This window comes from Anomaloglossus baeobatrachus, chromosome 2, assembly GCF_048569485.1.
Source record: "Anomaloglossus baeobatrachus isolate aAnoBae1 chromosome 2, aAnoBae1.hap1, whole genome shotgun sequence".
Classification (NCBI taxonomy): domain Eukaryota; kingdom Metazoa; phylum Chordata; class Amphibia; order Anura; family Aromobatidae; genus Anomaloglossus; species Anomaloglossus baeobatrachus.
In genome coordinates, this window is record NC_134354.1 from 98446632 (window position 1) to 98469613 (window position 22982).

Here is a 22982-nt window from a genome sequence, read left to right on the forward strand (position 1 = left end):
AACAATTTTTTATCGGATTGTACCAGTTGATTTCATACACAGATGTAAGCAAAGCCTTAAAAGGGGTATTCACATCTAAAGATCCTATCCCAATATGTAGTAAATGTAATAATAATCATATTAGAAAATACCTCTAATTAGAAATGTAGTATACTTCTTCTGATTCACTATGTCACTTACCTCATGTGCAGGGCATTGCAAGACCTTTGGTATCCATGCATATAGTCACAGTTAGTTGCTCGTGATCATAACTATGGATATCTAAGGTCCTGCAATGCCCTGCACATGGGGTAAGTGACAGCTTTTCAGAACTATACTACATCTCTAATTGGGGATATTTGCTAATATTATTATTATTAAATATTATTATTACACTTGGAGCTGGGAATACCCCTTTATGCAGAGAAGTCAATCATTCCTTATGGTCACATGGTGCAGACAAGTCTTAGCACGTGATCAGTTTCGTTCCTTGTTGAGAACTTCAACCGTTGAAATATCAGAAGACTGTTAAATCTACCGTATGTCAAATATCAAATATTTAATGAACTCATAATAATTTTAGTTACACAAATTGCTACCATCTGAAAAAAAAAATTATGCTCGAAAACCCTTCTAAAGGCCGCTTTACACGCTGCGACATCGCTCAAGCGATCTCGTTGGGGTCACGGAATTTGTGACGCACATCTGGTCGCTTTAGCGATGTCTTTGCGTGTGACACCTATGAGCGATTTTGAATCGTCGCAAAAACGGTTAAAATCGCTCATCGGTGACATGCCCCCTTATTCTCGAATATTGCTGCTGCTCGGTGTACAAAATAGTTCGTCGCTCCTGCGGCAGCACACATCGCTATGTGTGACACCGCAGGAACGAGGAACCTCACCTTACCGGCGGCCGCTCGCAATGAGGAAGGAAGGAGGTGGGCGGGATGTTATGTCCCGCTCTTCTCCGCCCCTCCGCTTCTATTGGGTGGCAGTTTGGTGACGCTGCTGTGACGCTGAACGAACCGCCGTTCACAGCGACGTCGCCAGGCAAGTAAGTCCGTGTGACGGGTCAGCGCGATGTGCGCCATGGGCAGCGATTTGCCAGTGTCGCACAACCGATGGGGGCGGGTACGCACGCTGGCGATATTGGTCACAATATCGCAGCGTGTAAAGCGACCTTAAGGCTGTATGGATCCTTCTATAAATAGAATTTCCTGTGATACCTAAACTAATCATTAAAGAAACATTTCTAACTTGACTGTAAAACATTAGAAGGCACATGTCCTTAATAAATGCTGTCATGGATAACAATATAGAAGAAAAATTGTTGCATTTTCTTGAGAATCTTAATTCCATCTAGAAATCATTTTGTTTTATATCCATAACCCTCATTAAGTGACACATAAGACCCCCCTGAATGACACTCCTCCCGCTTTGTAACAGAAAACAGACTGGAAACATTAACCATACCTCAGTGTTTCCACCAGGGAGGAAATGATGAGAAGCCGGACTGGGGGGCTATGGATGCAATTAAATCCTGAAAGGCAGATATTTTACAACGCGTTGTCAAACCTGGCGAGTTTCATTTTGGTCATTATGTTCCTGAAAGTCTGATATTTGTTTTGTGTTGGAAACAAGATCCTGACACTTCTTGACAGCCGAAGAAAGAATTTCCCCTCTCAAGCCACCAAAGGAACATGTGTTGAATGAGGACGGAAAAAGGATAACCCTTATCACCCGACATGAAAGAAAAGTCAACTTTTACTTTTCCAGTCCCTGTAGAGATGTGGTCTGAATGTGAAGATGACAGAATCATCAAACCTTCCAGGAAGTTTACAAAGTGTCTCGTTATCCTTTAGATACTATTCATTTACTGGAGAACTATACAAAAACTGTCACAATCAGCTACAGTCTATGTATCAGCAGAGGTCATCACCATGTGCATCAAATCTCATATTTTTTTTTCTTTAAGTGATCATTAATATTTTACTCCTCAAAACTTCTGGTTTTGCCCAGTTTCCTCTAAAAAAAAAAATACTGAAATAAAAAAAAAGACACTGGACTCAACTAATCTAGGGGTGCACATACTGCTGGTGCAGCTGCAAGGGGGCCCAAAGGTGGAAGGGGCAATGTCAGCCAAGGACGTACATTCATCTCAAATGTAATGCAGCGAAGAGACCCACTGGCTCTAACGTGCCCCGGCAGAGATCGCCATTCCTCGTCAGCAACAGCGGCCCCGTGACGTGATCAAGGGGTGCAAATGGGTTGTCTTGACAGCCTGGTTCATCTGATGACACCTGTTGCGGTCATGACTCACTTCCTGTGAAAGCCGGCAGAGAGCCGGCCTTCACAGGAGATCGGCATTTCTGTTGATCAGAGCAATGCAGAAGCAATTGGACAGTGCAATCATAAAGTCCCCAAGGGCTCAGTGGTTAGCACTACAGCCTTTCAGCACTGGGAGTTTTGGTCGAAATCCCATGATTCATCCAGGACAACATCTACAAGGAGTTTGTATGTTTTTCTTATATTTACATGAGTTTTCTCAGGATAATTCAATTTCTTCCAATAAATACTGATAGGGAATTTAGGTTGGAAGCCTCAATTGGTATCGTGATGATAATGTCCATCAATGGCTGTAAAATTAATGGCGATATAGTGGACCTCCGGCATGTCCACAGGCAACAATTTCTGACTATGACTACTTTGTTTTCCTCTCCCTTTTTACTTTCAGCACTTGAGAGGAATTCAGCATCACGGGAAACCTCTATAAGGCCTTGTGCGCACGCTGCACAGTTTTGCTGCGGTTTTGCTGCATGAATTGTTGCAGAAAATGTTCATAACCTTTCTGCAGTCATTCCCCAGCAAAACCTATGGTAAAAAAAAAAATTCCCCCTTCAGGTTTTGCTGCAGAATTTATGCAGCTAAAAGAATGTGCATGTCACTTCTTTTCAGCATGTACCTGCGGTTTTTGCCATAGATAATGGTAAAAAAAAAAAAAAAAAAAAAAAAAAAAATCGCATGCGGTTTTCGGGTGCGGTGTACTGCGGTTTTTTTTACCTTTCAGAGAGTGTGGAATTTTCTTAAGAAAATTCCATTTTGTAGTGCGCACAAGGCCTAAGGCTTTGTGCACATGCAGTAGATTAGGTGCAGACATTTTCTGCACTATAAAATGCACCTTGTGGCAGAAAAACGCATGCATTTTTTGTGAGGTTTTTTTATGTTAAGTCAGTGCCTGGAAGGGCTAAAAATAAAAAAAAAAGCACCAGCTATTGACATGCTGGAGATTGTTTCTGCACCCAAAACTGCAAGGAAAGAAAAAGCAACGTGCGCAGAGTATTTCAGAATTCTCAATGCGTTTGCTGGGAGAAGGAAAGCCATGCAGATTTGGGCAACAATCTGCAGGATAAACTGCACCAAATTTGCAACAAAAAGTAAAAACGCAGCATGTGCACACAGCCTAACTGGGAGGATATTTTACGGAAAGGGCTACATGGGGATCTACTGCGATCTTCGCATTACACTCGGCTCAGACTGGCAGCACAGCGGGAGCAGAGTGTCATGAGAGTGTGGCGCCCCTGAATACATCAAAGTGCCACAGGGAACTGCATCCTTACCCAGGGTGCAGGGCCTACCCCCCCCCATGGTTCCAGGTACCCAAGAAACCGATGTCACTCCCATCTGAACCACAAAACCCAATCACCTCACATCAGACACTGCCAGACACACCCAGGGGGTTGGACTGACTGGAAAATGGGTCAGCCACTTGGGGGAACAGAGCAGACTGTAAGAGGGAGACAGAGTGAAGAAGGAAGTAGGCTCCAGAGAGAGAGGAGCTGGGAGAGTGAGCTCCTGGGGAGCTAGGGGAAAAGTGGTTGGGTCGCAAGCGGTGATCCGGGTCCAGAGGAGTCGGGGACTGGTAGGAGGGACATTGGCGTGACGGACGTAGTCTTGGAGGACTGTCAGCACCAGAAGGGCCCAACAGAACTGACAGATACCGTGCACGACGGGGTACATGACCCTAGAATTCAGGATCCTAGGTCAGGAGCCGATTCATTGTCCTGGCAATTCACCTGAATGGGAGAGGATCTTCAAGGACTTCCCTACGAGCTCAGAGGTTGAGGGCATCAGCACAACTAGGGGGACAGGGGTGTTTCCAGACACCGCAACCCACTAAAGTCCCAAGTACCAGCCCTTAAGAGCACGGCTACGCTACACATAGTGAGCAGGGCCCCCAACAGACCATAAATTGTGCACGGAGGTAGGCTCCGAATCACTAAGTGACACCAGTGGGACCAGGCACTTGGACGTTGCTCCCGGCAGCGGCAGCTGTACACAGAGACTTTGGTTTACCTGCAATGTGTGTGTCTCCTTTCAAACCTCATCCAGCACCATGACTACCCACAATGAGTACCCTGGTCCCCTGCACCCTGTCCTCCCAAATCTACCAACTGCTCCTGAGCCGGGGCCTTCCCTACCTACTGAAGGTACTCCTTCCAGCAGCGGCGGTACTCCCATTACCGCAACCCGCAGGTGGCGTCACAAACTTCTTCCCTGTAAATATCCCCTTTTCCGGATTAAAGTGTCCACCAAGCCGGGTCCGGACCCCTCGAGCCACGACGATCCCAGATCCGAGCAGCCCGTCTAACACTGGGGTGGTAAACAAGAGTCACTGCGACTGAGGTCCGATCATGCGATCGGACCTCAGCTGCAGGGGGGCGGGCCGGCGCTGAGGAGGGGCGGGCCGGCGCTGAGGAGGGGCGGGCCAACGCTGAGGAGGGGCGGGCCAACGCTGAGGAGGGGCGGGCCAACGCTGAGGAGGGGCGGGCCGGCGCTGAGGAGGGGCGGGCCGGCGCTGAGGAGGGGCGGGCCGGCGCTGAGGAGGGGCGGGCCAACGCTGAGGAGGGGCGGGCCGGCGCTGAGGAGGGGCGGGCCGGCGCTGAGGAGGGGCGGGCCGGCGCTGAGGAGGGGCGGGCCGGCGCTGAGGAGGGGCGGGCCGGCGCTGAGGAGGGGCGGGAAGGATTTATCTCACTCTCTCCTCCGTAGCCGGCTATTGCCATTCTCGCACTGCACTTGCGGTACACCGGTGTAATGCGAGTGCATTGCGATTTTTCTCTCGCCCCATTGACTTGAATGGGTGCGAGAGAAACCAGGATCACATTACAGTCACAGCATGCTGCGATTGTTTGCTCGGTCCGATTAGGGCTGAGAAAATAATCGCTTATGGGTGCTGGCACATACAGTAATATTGGTCTGAGTGGAATGCGATGTTTTATCGCATTCCACTCGCTCCAATTTTCATGCCGTGTGTCTTAGGCCTAAATCAAAGCATCTTGCAAAGTTGCCTCAATATTTTAGTAAAGCTGGAGATTATAATTTACAGTTTGCCAAAGTTTAACTACAAAAAGACTTCAGGACTATACTATTGGGCTGTTTAATTGCTTCAGATAATAATCTTAAAGCTTGTGTTAACATTAACAACCATGTAAGACAACACTGTGGTTATCTGATGCCACCAACTGCGTTTTCTCAGCTGGCTGGCAAACTCTCTACCAGGTCTTTAAATGCCGCTGCCAAAAGGGAAAAAAGAAGCTTATACAAACCCTACAGACAAAGCCCCTCCAGGAATCCAGGAGTCCAGACCATAGCTGTTGCTAGGAAAATTGCTGATTCTTACAAAGCGCACAATCTAAGTGCATCATAAAATACTCGGCCAACTCCTGATACATGAGGCTTGAAAATACTATTATGCCTTTCTATCATGCAACTAGTCAAAACTTTGTAACAGATTTGACAAGTGTGCAACAATTAATGTTTTTAGGTTTTAGATATGAAAAAGGGATTTGCCCACTGTAAGAGCATATCCCTTGGATAAAAGATGATGCCCTGATTAATGGCCATCCGACTGCCCCAAACCTAAGAATCCTTAAGGGGCCACAAGTCAGCTAAAAGTAGTTGCACCTTTTCACAATCATGACTCTGATACAAACATTTTTAATTTGATGTATTTGTGGAGTATTTTGTATTGATGGTATATTTTTTCTTAGATATTTTTCTCATGGTAAGCCTTGCTCTTAGGCCTTAGGCTATGTGAGCACGTTGCGTAAATTCATGCAGTTACGCTGCGCTTTGTAGCGCAGCGTAACTGCATGCGTCCTGCGTCCCCTGCACAGTCTATGGAGATTGTGCAGGGGCCGTGCGCACGTGGCGTTTTAGAGCGCAGCGCTTCGGCTACTGCCGAAGCGCTGCGTAAAAAGAAGTGACATGTCACTTCTTTCCTGCGCTTTGCCGGCAGCTCCTGCTCTGTCTATGGGAGGAGCTGCAGGCAGAGCGCATGGAATCGGCGCTCACTACGGACATTTCTGCAGCGATTTAAAGCGCACATGTGCTCTTCAGATCGCTGCAGAAATTTCTGCAGTGAACTGTACGCAACGTGCGCACATACCCTTAGTTCCACTTGCGTTTTGCATGGACGAGTGCAATCCTATAAAACATCGAATTGCTCTCACTCTAGTGCAAAGCTATGGGGCAGTGTCCATCTGTGATTGATTTCTCATGCCATAGCTGCATGAGTGATGAATCGCAGCACGCTGTGCTTGGCAGCGATTCTCAGCTTACACACTCTCATACAAGTCTATGGGAGAGTGTGAAACATATCACTGCACTCGCATGTCATCCGACCGCAGAGCAATGTACGCAGAGACAGGCAGCGGAGGAGAGGGAGAAAATGCTCCCTCCCTCCCTCTTCTCCGCAGCTGTGAGCAAGATCAGTCGCATGACCCTCGGCTGATTCTCGCAAAAGAGGGTCATTAGCATATCGCCTCCTATGATCTCGCATCAGAAACTATGCGCAAGTGGAACCGTAGCCTTATTTTGAGTGTTGAGTGGGCTGCGCTTTCAGTTCACCACGTTACATGGACTGGCTATGGTATAGACTAGTGGTTATGTGCCGCCCCCACGTCAGCAGCCGGGCTGCTCTGATCCGGTTCCGCAGTGGCTCGAGGGGTCTCCGGACACGGGGGTCGTGTGGCCACTCAAATAAAGGGGGTATTTACAAGGGATTGTATATTTAAAGTTCGTGACACCACCCATGGTGTGTGGTAAGGTGGAGTACCACTGCTGCAGCTGGGAGTACCCAGGAGCAATTGAGTGGGCAGCTAGGTGTTTAACCCCTCCACGGGTAGGGGGAATGCCCTGGGACTCAGTGATGGTGTTGGGGAGTGCCGTTGGGAGTGAAGGGGTCACTTGCATACTCACTCCGTCTATAAAGCGGACACCGACAACTTGGTAAAACTAAAGTTCTGGACACCGCTGCCGCTAAGGGGAGCTAGTTTGGGTCCAGTCTCCACTGGTGTTGCCTGGTGATCCATGACATTCCTCCTGGCACTAAGTTCACTTGTCAGTTGGTCCCGGTAGTGTAGAACTAGTCGGGTCCCGCTCCCCAGTGTGGGTAACTGAGGGAGCTTGCTCTCAGGGTTCACGCTTGGGATTTCCTGGACCGTTTTAGTGGAAAGTCCTATCCCCCTCGTTGCGCTAGTACCCAGATTTTGGAGCGGGTGGAGAGCGGATCTTGAAGACTCCGTTCTCGTGGGGTAAATTGTCAGGTTGCCTGAAGCTACTCCCTTTTTTTTTGTCTGTTAATACTAAAGTTAAGCATCTATGACTGGCACTATAACTATTTAGGTTGTGCCCACCCTTATCAGACTGTGTAGGGACAAAACCATAAGGCTACAGATAATGATTAACACCTTTGTGTCAATTTATTCATATACACTATCACAAAAGTGAGTACACCCCCTTGTTGTAAAAACAAAAGTTATATCCTTTCATGGGACAACACTGAAGATAGGACACTATTATACAAGTGTGGCGCCCCGACCTGGTCAGGCACCACTGAGTACTGCACCCATGCTGGGGCAGTACAAAACAGGTAAACCAGAAGGCTGACCGAGGTGTGGTTACACAGGCACATAGTAACCAGGTCTCCCACATAGACCTTTGAGTGGACCCCTGGGGAATCCAGGAGGGGGCGTGGCCTCCATCTCCACTCAAGGCGTGTGGTAGAGACTCTGGTTGCTAGGTGGCGTAGGCAGGCACAGAGGGGAGGGAGTAGTGAGCCAGTCAGTTAGTGCAGCTCAGGGAGAGCAGTCGCAAGAAGCAGACCCTGCAGGCTGTCACGATCCTGACAACGCACGTGCAGTGGTTACTGACAGGGGAGAACAGTCACCTGGTAGTGCCACCTGAAAACCACCCGAGGCTGGAGGCAAAGCGGTGGCTGAGTAGAGGGACTGCCAAGGAGGTACCAGGCCCGTATGGGTTACAGGTTCCCAGAGCAGGGGCCCATTCAGTTGGCCTGCTCAACCTGCCGGTGGGGGCACTTCAGACCCTCACCATAACACCACAATGTTTGCAGCTACGTAGCAACGAGTGGGCCCATAGTTCACAGGAGGCAAGCAGCCGGAGTGACCTGGTCCAGGCTACAAGCAAGCGGGCCGAAAGAGGGGAGAACAGGCAGATGCAACTTCCCTGGGTGACCCCCGTAGGAACTTCAAGTCGGGGTCACCACAACAACACAAGGGCTAGAGAAGGCGAGTCAGTAGCCACCCTCGCAAGTCAGCCTGAAGGAATTCCTGGTTCACCCTGGTCATCACAGCTTTTCACGGGTTACTCACGTTCTGCCATCCAACGTGAGTAAAAACCCTGAAGGACAACCTTGCTGTGCATGTGGGTCATTCTGCGACCTGTGGTTCCACACACCTACACAGAGCCCTGGGGCCTGCCTCACTCTCGAGAGGCCACTACAACTGACTGCACCCACCATCAGCCCCAGGTGTCCCCTAATCTACAGTGGCGGTCACCCTGACCGCAATACCGAGAGTGGCGTCACGAATCCCAATACAAATCAACTTATCCATGACCAGAAGAAATCTCCAACACGTGCCGCTCCTGAAGTCCCTGAGGCGACCTGCACCTGAAGGTAATGGGACTTGGCAGCGGGCGACACACAAGCTGTACATGTATTATGGTACATTATATACAGTGTAAATTTGGTGCCCGCTAAATAACTCAACACACAGCCATAACTCAGCCCTGCCCAGTGTACTTAGTAGTCTGAACATAGAAAATTTGCACAAACATATCAATTCATTCTATCGGGGAATAACTTCTTGTTGGCTGGAGGTCCGACCACTGTGACCGGTGATCCCGAGAATGTGGTTCTGAAAAGCACTACCTGAATGGTGAAGAGGTCCAGCATGCACACCTCCGCTACATTTATTACCAATGGGAGCAATTTAGATAGCCAGTGTAGCACTTGTATCTGGCAGGGAGGGGACCCATACACACTTCTCATAAAGGGGCCCTTTGCCTCCAGTGTCAGCCCCTGATAAGGTTCATCTACGTACCATTAACGAGCAAAGTCAATAAGAATTCTGAATGGGCGCACGTTGCTTATTTTTTACTTGCAGATTTGGTGCAGAAAATAAACTGTAGCATTATCAATGGTTCGTGCATTCTTTCCTGCACTTTTTAGCCCTTCCACCCAATGACTTCAATAAAAAACGCATGACACAAAAAAGCACCAAAACACATGCGTTTTTTGGTGCGTTTTTTTTCTGCCAGAAGGTGCAGATTTCATGCAGAAAAATTTCTGCCTCAAATCTGCAGTGGGAGCACAAACCCTAAAGGGTACTTTACACGCTGCGATATCGCTAACGATATATCGTTGGGGTCACGTCGTTAGTAACCCACATCCGGCGCCGTTAGCGACATCGCAGCGTGTGACACCAATGAGCTATGATCAACGAGCACAAAAACGTAAAAAATCGTTGCTTGTTGACACGTTGTTCATTTCCTTAATATTGTTGCTGCTGCAGGTACGATGTTGTTCGTCGTTCCTGCGGCAGCACACATCGCTGTGTGTGACACCGCAGGAACGACGAACATCTTCTTACCTGTGTCCATCGGCAATGCAGCAGGAGGTGGGCGGGATGTTTGTACCGCTCATCTCTGCCCCTTCGCTTCTATTGGATGGCCGCTTAGTGACGCCGCACGGACCGCCCCCTTAGAAAGGAGGTGGTTCGCCAGCCACAGCGACGTCGCTAGGCAGGTAAGTATGTGTCACGGGTGTTAGCGATGTTGTGCGCCACGGGCAGCGATTTGCCCGTGACGTACAACCGACGGGGCGGGTACACTCGCTAGCGATATCGGTACCGATATCACAGCGTGTAAAGTACACTTTAGTCACTTCAGCTATGGCAGATTTTTACCCTTATGGTCTAGTAACCCACTAGCCACAGTCAATGATTGACTCCTCCATAAATGCATACATTACAATAAATAATGAGCGTTGATCATTACGTAGCTTGTTTATACAGATTTTTTTTTTTTATAGATTCTTAGTTTATATAAAAATCAGCACCTCTGCTAAAATACTGATCAGCCAGTTATTGTGATGGCCATTTGGTGGAAGGCCTCACTGCTGGGAAAATAAGACTGGTAATTACCTACATGTAAAAACTAGGCCCATTTCAATGGCAAAACAAATTAATCACAAAACATTAGATCCACACTGCACTGAAATACAATGAACAAAGACCAATTAGTTGCTATCAGATCATAGCAATGATTAGAATTGCTGGGTCAGAGGGAAATCTTTTGTCATGTGGTGTGCTTCTCTGTACACACCAGGTGTCATGGTGACTTCGGACTGTTCACGCTGCAGAGTTTGACACGCCACCTGCTGCTAGTGGGTTGATTAGTGAGAGTCGGGCGTCGACCAGTTTAGTGTTTGCTGCTGGGGTCACAGTTTACTGTAGATGTCGCGCCCAGGGATATGGGGTACTCGGTCCTGGGCAGTCTCTATTGGAATGTCACGGTGATGGCAGTTGCCCGGTTCCGTACCCTGGGCCCTTTTTGTAATGGGGTGTATTTACAGGGGATTTAGGTTCGTGTTCATACGTGACGCCACTTGCGGTGTTGCGGCTATATATATGGAGCCGCTGCTGCAGAATGTCACTACTGGGGCTGGTGGTAATTGCAGCCTGGATGGTAGGCCCTCTGCAAGCAAGGCCGGGCCCCCGGAGGATGGGTGTTGTGACGGGCGTCGGAAAAAAGTAGTCCACACAGAGGTATAGTGCAACTGGTTTTTACTCACTGCTGGTTGATTGTAACAGGTTATCCGAAGCAGGCTGGTTTAACCTTCAGGTCCCCTTCGTCCCAGTGCCAGTTCAGTACTCTGGTACCTTCTTCCCCTGCACCTGTCTCTGGTAAATTGGTCCCCGTGGCATAGAGAAACTGGGGTCCCCGTCCGGTGGTTTGTCCACTTCTGTCCGCCTGAAGGTAGCGTGAACCCTGTGGGGTTGGAGTCTCTGGTCCTGTCCCCGGTTCTCCCTTTGCTACTGAGTCTTTGGATTTTTAGGATCAGCGAGGTCCTTGATGGTCCTCTGGCTGTGCAGGTGTTAACAGGTCAGCTTGAAGCTCTTTCCTGTCCTAGGGTCCTGTACCCAGTCAGTGCATAATTCCGGGAGTACTCCACCAGCAACTACTCTCCTGGGTACAAGGTTACCGTAAACCTGAGACCGGACATTGCTTCACTTCCACCTTCACTCCTCTACAGCTGTCAACTCACTCTCTACTCTCCACCGTCTGCCCCTCCCACCTGGTCAACTAGTGGACTGGTCTGGCTCCACCTCTAGGCGGCCATCCATTGGTCTGACCCTAGCTATGTACCATTGTATGGGGGATTGTTGGGGGAAAAACTGGGATTACCTGGGTTTTTGTTGTTACCGGCACTGGTCTTCCGGGGCCCTAGGGGGTAGGTCCTGCATCCTTGTGGGGATGAAGAACCTTGTAGCACCCTGATGGCTTCACGGGAGCTACATAGACTTATCACAGCTACCTCCGCCCTTTAAAAGATGGTGGATCCTGCTCCTCAATGCCGAATATAGCAAAAGCGATATCTGTCTTGGTGCATGGTGATTCAGCCGCTGGAGCACTGCTGTATGCTATCTTGGTGTGTAGTGGAGATACCCTTGTGTATTTCCTTCCTTTTCTTTATTTACCCCTGTGCACATATTGTCTTTACCTCAGTGTTTGACTGGTATGAGTGTCAATTTTAGTTCCTCCCTGTCTGTATTTGTGTGGAGATTTACCACTCCAGTCCCGGTTCCCTCCCAGGGTGGGGGTGAGCGGGTATAAGGCTTCTCAGGAGTTAGGGTTATGCTGGGGGTCCAGACTTCACCACCATCAGGTGTATCTCAGAGATGAGGGACAGTTAGGGGCTCCCCTAGCCTGAGGGTCATCTTAGAAGTCCCTAATCCCAATCACTTCATTACAACCGTGACATTTTTTTACAACTCACAAATCTGAAATATCAAAATGAGAAAAAAATCTGTGGCGTTATCCAGTCAAAAGGCTTCTTGTAAAAAGAGATCTATCATGTTAACAGCTTACATGTAAAAGTGTATATATCCCGGGGAACTAAAAAGGGAAAGTTGGCAATGATGTTATAATATACACAATATTCCACTAATTGGGAAATTTCTTTACAAATAGTTGAAATAATTGCATGGTTTGTTTTTAGATATTTTTATTACTTTTAGATTTTGTACAGTAATAAGTGCAGAAAACCATGAATTCCTTCAGGCTGTAAATAAATTCTTAGTTTTGACAGGAAGGAGAATCCACCTAAGGATGCCTTAATGCCATGGAATTGGAATAAAATGCAAATCGACCGCATAGTAATACATTCCTAGGCACTGAGACGGAAAGCGATTTAGTATTCAGGTTGTACATTAAGTAAAACTTTCTTAACGAGAGGAAAAATGAATTTGCCATTGGACTAATGAACAAAGACAGTTTTGCCCAAAGCAACTCCAGTTACATTTCTCACAAGAAGGTTCCTTAGTTTGTGTCCACAACTTGGCTAAAACTACATACCAAATTTTGGAGACAAACTGTTATAAGCACTGATAACTTGTATTTTTATTTGTCATGTGCCAAATATAAAAAAAGAAAGGAGAAAGGTGTTCCATAATCACATGCAAATCATGTAATTGCAGCCACTGCAGAACCGCAACTAGCACATTATGGGTGTCAGGTCCGAGCATTCCTACATGATCAGTGTCCTGGAAAGTGGATTGGTCATCGTGGGCCAGTTGAATGGCCACCAAGGTCTTCCGATCTGACCCCCTTAGACTTTTATCTTTGGGATCATCTGAAGGCAATTGTCTACGCTGTGAAGATACAAGATATGCAGCATCTGAAACAACGGATACTGGAAGCCTGTGCAGCATTTCATCTGCGGTGTTGCTATCAGTGTGTCAAGAGTGGGAGAAGAGGGTTGCATTGACAATCCATCACAATGCGCAGCACTTTGAACACATTTTATAAGTGGTCTTAAAATTGTAAATCACTAATGAACGAAAAAAGTTACGTTAAAACCAAGCGCACCATTGTCTCTCTTGTGAAATTCTCAATAGGTTTGATGTGTTACATGACCCTCTCCCCATTGGAAAAAATAACGTTGGATCCAAAATTGCCAACTTCAAAACGGCCACCACCCATCTTGAAACGTTTCCCCCCTCCTATATACTAATTAGCCAAACAGGAAAATATCACCAACAATTCCCATTTTATTTAGGTGTAGCCATATAAATGGCCCACCCTGTATATTATATATATATATATATATATGAGCAAGTAAAATGAATTTGTGCTAGAAAAGTTCTGTGCCCAGAAGAAAAGGTGCCACGGTGACTTTTGGTTACCAATGAGTACTCTATTCAAATCAAAGGGTTTTGAGTTTCCTGCTCCCAGCTTACATTACTTTCCTTGCTTGGTGATAATTAGTATTTTTTTCATTGATATACTTTGTGTGTGTGTGTGTGTGTGTGTGCGTGCGTATATATATTATATATATTATATATATTATATATATATAATATGTATGTATGTGTGTGTATATATATATATATATATATATATATATATATATATATATATATATATATATATATATATATATATATATATATATATATATATATATATATATATATATATATATATATATATATATATACACACACATACATACATATTATATATATATAATATATATAATATATATAATATATATACGCACGCACACACACACACACACACACACAAAGTATATCAATGAAAAAAATACTAATTATCACCAAGCAAGGAAAGTAATGTAAGCTGGGAGCAGGAAACTCAAAACCCTTTGATTTGAATAGAGTACTCATTGGTAACCAAAAGTCACCGTGGCACCTTTTCTTCTGGGCACAGAACTTTTCTAGCACAAATTCATTTTACTTGCTCATATAACTGCATTGATTTTCACAGCATTTTATAGACCTCATCATCATCACTGTCTCTTTGGGGCTCACAATCTAAAAGCCCCATCTGTACATCGTTGGAATTTGGGAGGAAAGCGGAGTAAGGCTACACTCACATGAGCATATGAGTCTCGCATTGCACTCGGACCAATGTTATTCAATGAGGGAGTGCAGACGGTCAGCTTTTTTTCTCATCCAGATTCTGCAGCAGCATGCTGTTATTGTCAGCGAGAGACGTGTCACCCGCACCCATACAAGTCTATGAGTGTGAGTGAAACATTGGACTGCACTCAGAAGATAGAGTGCAGTACGATAATCTCATCAGCTCACAATGGAGAAGATGGGGAGATTAGTCCCACCCTCTCCTCCGCAGCTGTGATCTGATCGCAGATTACATAGACCCTTCCATTCAAAAGGCAACCATATAAGTACTCAACTCATTCAAGAATCTTCTGAACTTGAGAAGAATCAACATTATTAAAATTGTTGCCTTCATCCTATGGTTTAGAGTTTTTGAAAGTTTTTCAGACTATGAACATCTTACAATCCAAGTAATCAGAATACATCAACATTTGTCACTTATGTCGAGTCAGCGCCATCACGCAGGATGACTTAACATGAAGAACCTGTTCTCCAAGTCAGACACTAATTTTGGATGTTAAAAACAAAAAAAAAAATAGACCGTATTCTTCCTTTTCAATAATTTACATTATACATACCAAATACCGGAAGTCGCCTATAAGGCCAATTACATTTGTAGTTCAATATGCCTTAATCATTTAATTCAAAGCTAAACTTTAATTACCACAAATGCCTCGATATTTAGAGATGGTGTGTAATTCCCTATTACATATACACATTGATTCGTAAAGGGGAGATTTAGAAGAAACTAAAAACTACTAGAGGGTGTGGATATCCTAACAACTATGTAGCCTTCAAGATCACAGGATAACCTCGGCTGGGATACGTGGTCTATGGCAGAAATGGGGAATGATTTACTATCAGTAAATTGCAGCTTTTATCTAATAAAAATATAACAACTTACAAAAAGCAGTAATGCAAAAGTATGTCATGTGTAAAAATTACCCCCCAAAAAAAACACATTTAGTAAAACCATAAAAACACAATACAAAAATGTGTTTGGAAATAAAACATTGGGTAAGGGCGGCTTACACAAGAAGAGTAAAGTATTTCCGGAATTTATTTTCAGAATTGCGTTTCAACCATGTGTCTTGTAAACAGGATTGGCAGAGACATATGTCTAATATGTTGATAGTTCAGGTCAAGAGAAGCATGGTCAGGCCAAGACTTGTGGACAAAACATGGATGAGAAAAATTAACCCTAAACCCTGGGTTATGCCTTGACTCATTACAGATGTCCAATATTCAAGTAGGGTCCTGGTCACAGCAATCCTTTTATTGCTTATTTGGGTGGCTTCCCATCGCCCAACGACTCCAGTTTAAAACATTAACCATGACATACAAAGCCATGCACAACCTGTCTCCTCCCTACATCTGTGACCTAGTCTCCCGGTACCTACCTGCACTCAACCTCAGATCCTCACAAGATCTCCTTCTCTACTCCTCTCTTATCTCCTCTTCCCACAATCGCGTACAAGATTTCTCCCGTGCATCCCCCATACTCTGGAACGCTCTACCTCAGCATATCAGACTCTCCCCTACCGTGGAAAGCTTCAAGAGGAACCTCAAGACCCACCTCTTCCAACAAGCGTACAACCTACAATAGCCCTCAGTCCAGTAGACCACTGCGCAACCAGCTCTGTCCTCACCTATTGTACCATCACCCATTCCCTGTAGACTGTGAGCCCTCGCGGGCAGGGTTCTCTCTCCTCCTATGCCAGTCTGTCTTGTACTGTTAATGATTGTTGTACATATACCCTCTCTCACTTGTAAAGCGCCATGGAGTAAATGGCGCTATAATAATAAATAATAATAATAATAATAATAATATAACTGCTGTTGTGTGCATCTCTGCTCCATAATGAAGCACTAAGCAAATTATCTGGCGGTGCTCTGGACCCTTCTTGCTGTATTCATGGCAATTCAATGGTATAATATGCAAGTTACATAAACCGCAATGAAATAATACGCTCATATCTTCCTCGTTTACAAGTGAAAGTAATCCAGTAATAGTAGGGCAGATGTGTGCAGATCCTCAGATTATGATAAGGGAAGGATGGTAGTTCAGTAGATAAGACTTCGGGTCCAGGGTTCAAATCCAAGAAAAGACAATAGGTCCGATTCATCATTTGCAATCTCTCTTTTTTCTTTAATCTTGTATTATACGCTGACATATTTTTCACCAAATAGTACACGGTAGTCCATGAGTTTTGCACAAAATATAAAAGAAAAAAATCTTTTCATTTGTCCTTTGTCTGTTTGGAAGGTTTTTTTTTTACCACACAAAAGTCAAATTTGACTAAACTGCCAAAAACATAAAATCACTTTAGGTGCAGTGCGGAAGGGCTATATTACATTTATACTAAACATTTGAAAATTCGCAACTGATGAATCAGCTGAAAATATAAAAAAAAACTAAACCCCACCCAGTAGCACACACGCAACAAAAAATAAACAGGTGAACTTATAAAAAAAAGAGTTTTAAAAAGGCCCAACTTAAGAGAAACAAGCACAAATGAGATAGGAAAAAAAAAACAAAAGTCAAAAACTAGACAATAAAAGCAGCAAGTACGTTAATAAATTGGACCCAATAGCCACATGGAGTTTTGTACGTTCTCTTTGGGTTTCCTCAAAGACTTTAAAAATATACACTCCCTGTCAGAAGTTCTGTCGCTTATCCATGTTCTGTAAATAAAAGCTTATAACCGGACTTTAAATTCATCCATTGGTTTTATAAATTACTCTTTTGAAAGCTGAAACCCTCCCAAATTTGTTCTAGGTTATGAAAATCATGTTGCTGCAAAGCTGAAATATTGATCATTTAATGAACACAGAAAGGTCAGATTTTGGCAAGACAAAAGTTTTGTCGCCCACAAAACGCAATGTGAAATTTAAACAAATAATTAACTTGTAAAAGATATGTTGCATAATATTGGTGAATGAAATTGTGGTGCTATTAGAGCCATATTTAATATTTTTTGTAACTTCCATGAGCTTGAAGGACTGCATCCATGCAGTTCAATAATGATTCATACAATTTATAGTCATCAGGAATAGCAAAGAATGCAGTCTTACATGCCTCCCAGAGTTCATCTAGATTCTTTGGTTTTGTCTTCCAAGCTTCCTCTTTCATCCTACCCCAAACATGCTCAATGATGTTCATGTCTGGTAACTGGGCTGGCCAGTCCTTGAGCACCTTGATCTTCTTTGCCAGGAGGAACTTTGTTGTAGAGATAAATGTATGAGATGGAGCACCATCCTGCTGCAGAATTTGACCCCTTTTATGATTGGGATTGTAAGAGGTGGCTAATACTTAATATTTTAGGCTATTGATATTGCGTTCCACCTTGCAAATGTTTCGCACACCCCCATACTGAATGTAACCCCAGACCATGATCTTTCCACCACCAAACTTAATTGTTTTCTGGATCCATATGGGCTCCAGTAGGTCTCCTGCACTATTTGCGGTGGCTGTGGTGTAATTCAACTGAAGATTCATCAGAGAAATCCACCTTCTGCCACTTTTCCAGCGTCCATCTGTTTAGCAGGCTGTGGGACTTGGCAAATGCCACACGGTTTTTTAATTGCCTTTTGTTTAGTGCTGGCTTCTGGGCACGGATTCGACCATGGAGGCCATTTCTAGACAGAATCCTACAAACTGTTCTAGTTGACACAGGGACTTGAGGTGACCAGGCCTTTTGGAGCTCTGCTGCAGTGGAATCCATTGTTATCAAAGGTGGGGAGCAAAAAAAAAAAAAAACAAAACTCTGAGTGTTGTACGATTTTTTTCACGGACCATATACTTGAATGAGCAAGTGCCATTTGAGGCTCAACATGTGCCCGGCACAATAGAATAGATTAAGTGGACAGACGAGTGCAATAGGGTCTTACCCAAAAAACAGAGAAGAGATCAAGAGGGCTGGTTGCTCACCTTGTGTGGTTGTGTGACACACAACCAGTAATAGAGGCATAGTGCAGCCGCTGCAGTAACCATGTGGTCTATGGCGAAACGAGAGGCACTGGAACCAAACCGTGGAAGAACCACCACGTTGCTGCAGACAAATGTAGATAAAACACACTGGATAATGTATGAGAGGTGGCTTATTTCTATGCAGTGAAACTCAATCGGTGGATTTCCTGAAGTGGGATTTCACTTTGAAATGCATAGAAATAAACCACCTCTCACATTATCCGGTGTATTGGGTCTTTATTTTGTCTGGAGCAGCGCGGTTTTCTACCTTGGATTTATTCTGGCTCCAGTACCTCTTGGCCCAATATATTAACATAGGTACAAGTGGGATGCAATGCCATGGATAGCACTCGTTGGATTTACTTGCAAGTGTGCATAAGCCCTTACAGTAAGGGGTCTTGTGTCAGCCCCCACCTATATACACCCAGGCAATTTTTGATTAATACTATACTGTTAAGCAGAAACGTACACCTTTTATATGTAATGCCAGTGTGCCCACCATGGCCGCCAAGATGTTAGGCCTTGAGGTACCGGATACAGAAGCAGTCTGCAATCCTCTGGTTATTACAGCGATACTTTCTGATCGTGCCCGCGGTGCTGCCGCCAGTCATCATTAATGTCACCGCGGTTTATTGCCTAATGAAAGGTTTGTACTATGTGAGGCAGACGGGCACGGGCTGGCAGCTCGCGGGGCACTTTACACTGGATATCAGACTGCAGCGCTCCGCATCATATGTCACATCTTGTTTGTTGTCAGTACATTTCTGCAGCGTCTTGTGCTTCTGGATGGAGACATCTTGTAAGGTTGATCCAATAAACGATAGATCAATATTCAGCGTCTTCTAGAGTCACACGTGCTCCGACGGCTGCAATATGTCACACTGTAATCCTACACCAGCAGCTCTATGGAAAGCAGTGAACGTTACCTGCTCCCGGTGATACTGTAACCAGAGCGCTCAGGATGGAGAGGGCATTATACCTAGGCACAGAGGCAGACATGTTCTCTTATTTTATCCTCAAATTCTATTTACTGCAAAAACATTGAATATCAAAAATATCCAACTTCCAAAATTTACCTTATTTAAAAAAGGATGAAACTTTTGCTTCATTTTAAAGGGTTAAGAATTCGCTTCCACTGATATTAAATAGGAAAAAAAAAATCAATGTTTATATGCGTTTATCATTTTTAATTCTGGTCAGTTTAAGGGGAGTATATTTCAGAAACATTTATACAGTCCTAGTAGGGACGCCAAGACCTCTCCCAACCGTGGGTGTAATGACCCCCAACTTAATTGGTGTATATGAAGTGCTCAGTTCCTGTGATTAGACTTGGGTCTGTAGAACACTTCTGAAAATGGACATCGTTATCAGTTTTGCCCCCTTCCGTCCTCCCTCCCCTTTTTGGGCAGCACAGAGGCACTCCAGGATATCGGGTTCAAATCCCACCAAAGACATCTACAAGGAGTTTGTATGCTCTCCCTGTGTTTGTGTGGGTGTCCTCCGAGTTCCCTCCACACTCCAAAGACATACTGTAGACCTACTGTATCCTCACCTATCCCTTGTAGACTGTGATTCCTCGCGGGCAGGGACCTCTGTCCTCCTGTACCAGTCTGTATCTTATATTGTTTATGATTATTGTACTTGTCCCTATTATGTACACCCCTTTCACATGTAAAGCACCATGGAATTGATGGCGCCATAATAATAAATAATAATAATAATAATAATACTGGTGGGGAGTTTAGATTCTGAGACCCAATGGGGCCAGTGATGACGTCTGTAAAGTGCTATAGAATATGATGGTGCTATATAAGCAATGCATATTACATTTACCAAATAATGACCAAGCCTAAAATTCACCACGTAACAACAAATGAAATGCCATGTACAAATACAAAAATTCAAGTAATACCTAAACATAATTCATGCCCTGTATTATAATCCTGCGAAACCAGCCTTAATGGGAATATGTCACCAACTTTTTGCCACCTAATCTGAGATCAGCATAATGTGACGGCAGAGATCCGGATTCCAGTGATGTGTCACTTACTGGGCTGCTTAGTGTAGTTTTGATAAAACCACTGATTAATCAGCAGTAGATTATCATTAGAGGACTACTTTGTGTGCTGTAAAGTAGTCCAGCATATTCATGAGCTCTGTATAACTGCTAGATCTGCCGCAGAGAAAACATTAATTTTATCAAAATGACAGCAAAAAGCTCAGTAAGTGACACATCGCTGGAATCAGGGTCTTTGTCTCTACAGATGGTCGAGCAAAAACTTGGTGACAGATTCCCTTTAAGCTCAAATATGATTATGTCTAGATATTGAACGCCTGTTGGACAATTTGATAAAAACAGATGCCACCAGTTGGGCAACTGATTAACTGCCAGACTCCGGGGGGTTGTTGAGAATTTGACCCCCTCGATTCATTAAGCATTTATGCAATTTGCCATATTTCTCCGTTCCGTCCATCCGCTATGTCCAGTTCTAGCAGTAATTGGCCTGATGAAATGTGGTGCCCATTCTCCAGCTGAGCAGCCTGATGCCAGGAGGGCAGGGCTAGAACTTCCCAGCTGCAGAGGGATAATCAGTGACAGGCACCAGGCAGCAGCAGATGCCGGCTCCTGTGTAGCCTCCTCATTGTGCGCACACAGGACAGGGCTGCAATGGATCCTCACAAGGTCACAACTTCATCCCCAATCTGCCTGCACATACATGACAATGCTCTGTAATAAAGGATCCCACAAACCTGGCTCCTGCTCCTCGGGTTTGGCCGGCTGGTTCCCCATGGTGCAGAATAGTGGTCAGACCTATGGCATTGGCCTGTGTGTCCGCACTCCGGCTACAGACATGTTCCCGGTCACTTCTGCAGCTGGACCTTTGTAATGTTTGTATTGTGCCACATAGAAAACTCCGAGCTTTCCTACAGCTAGCACTGGGAACGAAGCCTGTGTGAGGGCAGAGCTGGACATCCCTCCTACCTCATTACAATACTGAGCACAGAAAGGCAGGGCTATGCAGCTAATTAGCCGGCTGCCTCTGGAATCAGGAAAGAAAGAAGAAAAGGGCTCAACATGTGATGTGGCCACATAGAGGCCAGAGGGGGCACTGCAGGCTGCGGGAGGGAGGGGGGCACAGGCTGCATCTGCGCCAGGACCGTGATGGGATCTCTGATACGCGAATTCCTCCATAGTCAGCAGAACAGTGACACTATTGGCCTCTATCTCATACAGCAGCGTATAGAAATATAACTAGAGATGGGTGAATAGTAACTATTCGTGTTCGGATTATGCCAAGAATTAGTCCAGTACAGTGGAACCTTGCATTACGAGTATAATTGGTTCCGGGAGTGAGCTCTTAAACCAAGTTACTCTTATATCAAAGCGCATTTTCCCATAGGAAATAATTGAAACACAGACAATTTGTTCCACTACTCAAAAATATTTACTGTATTTATATAAACATTACAGTAATAATAAATAATTTTATTAATTTATATAGTGCTATTAATTCCACAGCGCTTTACATACATTGGCAACACTGTCCCCATTGGGGCTCACAATTTATATTCCCTATCAGTATGTCTTTCGAGTGTGGGAGGAAACCGGAGAACCCGGAGGAAACCCACGCAAACACGGGGAGAGCATACACACTCCTTGCAGATGTCCTTGGTGGGATTTAAACCCAGGACCCCAGCGCTGCAAGACCGCAGTGCTAACCACTGAGCCACCGTGCCGCCCATACAATATAATGTACTGTAATCATATAAAATGATTACAGTACACTAATACAAAATACTGTACAGTAAAAATCGTAAACAAATTAAACTGCACGTTATCTTACAATAGAATTGTTGGTGTACACTTTAGAGAGAAAAAAAATGATGTCCAAGTATGACAACCTTTATTCTAGTACAATACACAAAAAACCCACCCCAAATATATTCTCCCCAAAATAAGGGCAGAACTAAGCCAAATGTGGGGTAGGAATACTGCACGGGCAATTATATTACAGTACAAGCAATGTGCTGCACTGGTTACCAGAAAGAAAGTACAATACTGTATCCACAAATGCAAATTCATAGACATGCTAAAAAGTAGCGGATATACTGTACTGTGCAATGGTGTACTATTGTATATACATTACATATGTATAGAAAGTTACCTCCAGAGCGGGTCAGAGTGCGGTGAAAGTACGGAACCGGAAGTGTGCACGGTGAGCATTTGCTTTTATTGCAAATCATTGTTCTTACACCAAGTTACACATTTTTAGAAAGCTTTGCTTGCCTTACAAAACGCTCTCAAACCAAGTTACTCTTAATCCAAGGTTCATCAAAAGAAAGAAAAATGCTCGGGGTCCCCATTGATTTCTATTAGGTTCGTTATTTGTGACCAATACCGGAATATTACTTTGGCATTTGTTACGAACAATCCAAACACAAATAGTTACTATTCACATATCACTATATATAATATTACTCTACAGTTAGAACTAATGTTACAATTGTGTCATTTTACACATTTTT

General features: G+C 44.7%; 1 protein-coding gene across 5 annotated transcripts in view; it reads right to left on the reverse strand.

Moving 5' to 3' along the window:
- SPECC1 (sperm antigen with calponin homology and coiled-coil domains 1) overlaps nt 1–22982 on the reverse strand; it is a 533597-nt gene that overhangs the window by 244783 nt on the left and 265832 nt on the right. The window contains exon 1 of one of the 5 annotated variants that reach the window (XM_075335212.1): nt 21207–21472. The exons of the other annotated variants lie outside the window; for them this stretch is intronic. Coding sequence (XP_075191327.1) covers nt 21207–21246 — 40 coding nt within the window. The 5' untranslated portion in view covers nt 21247–21472. Of the gene's footprint in view, nt 1–21206; nt 21473–22982 lie in introns of those variants that run through there. 5 annotated transcript variants of the gene reach the window in all.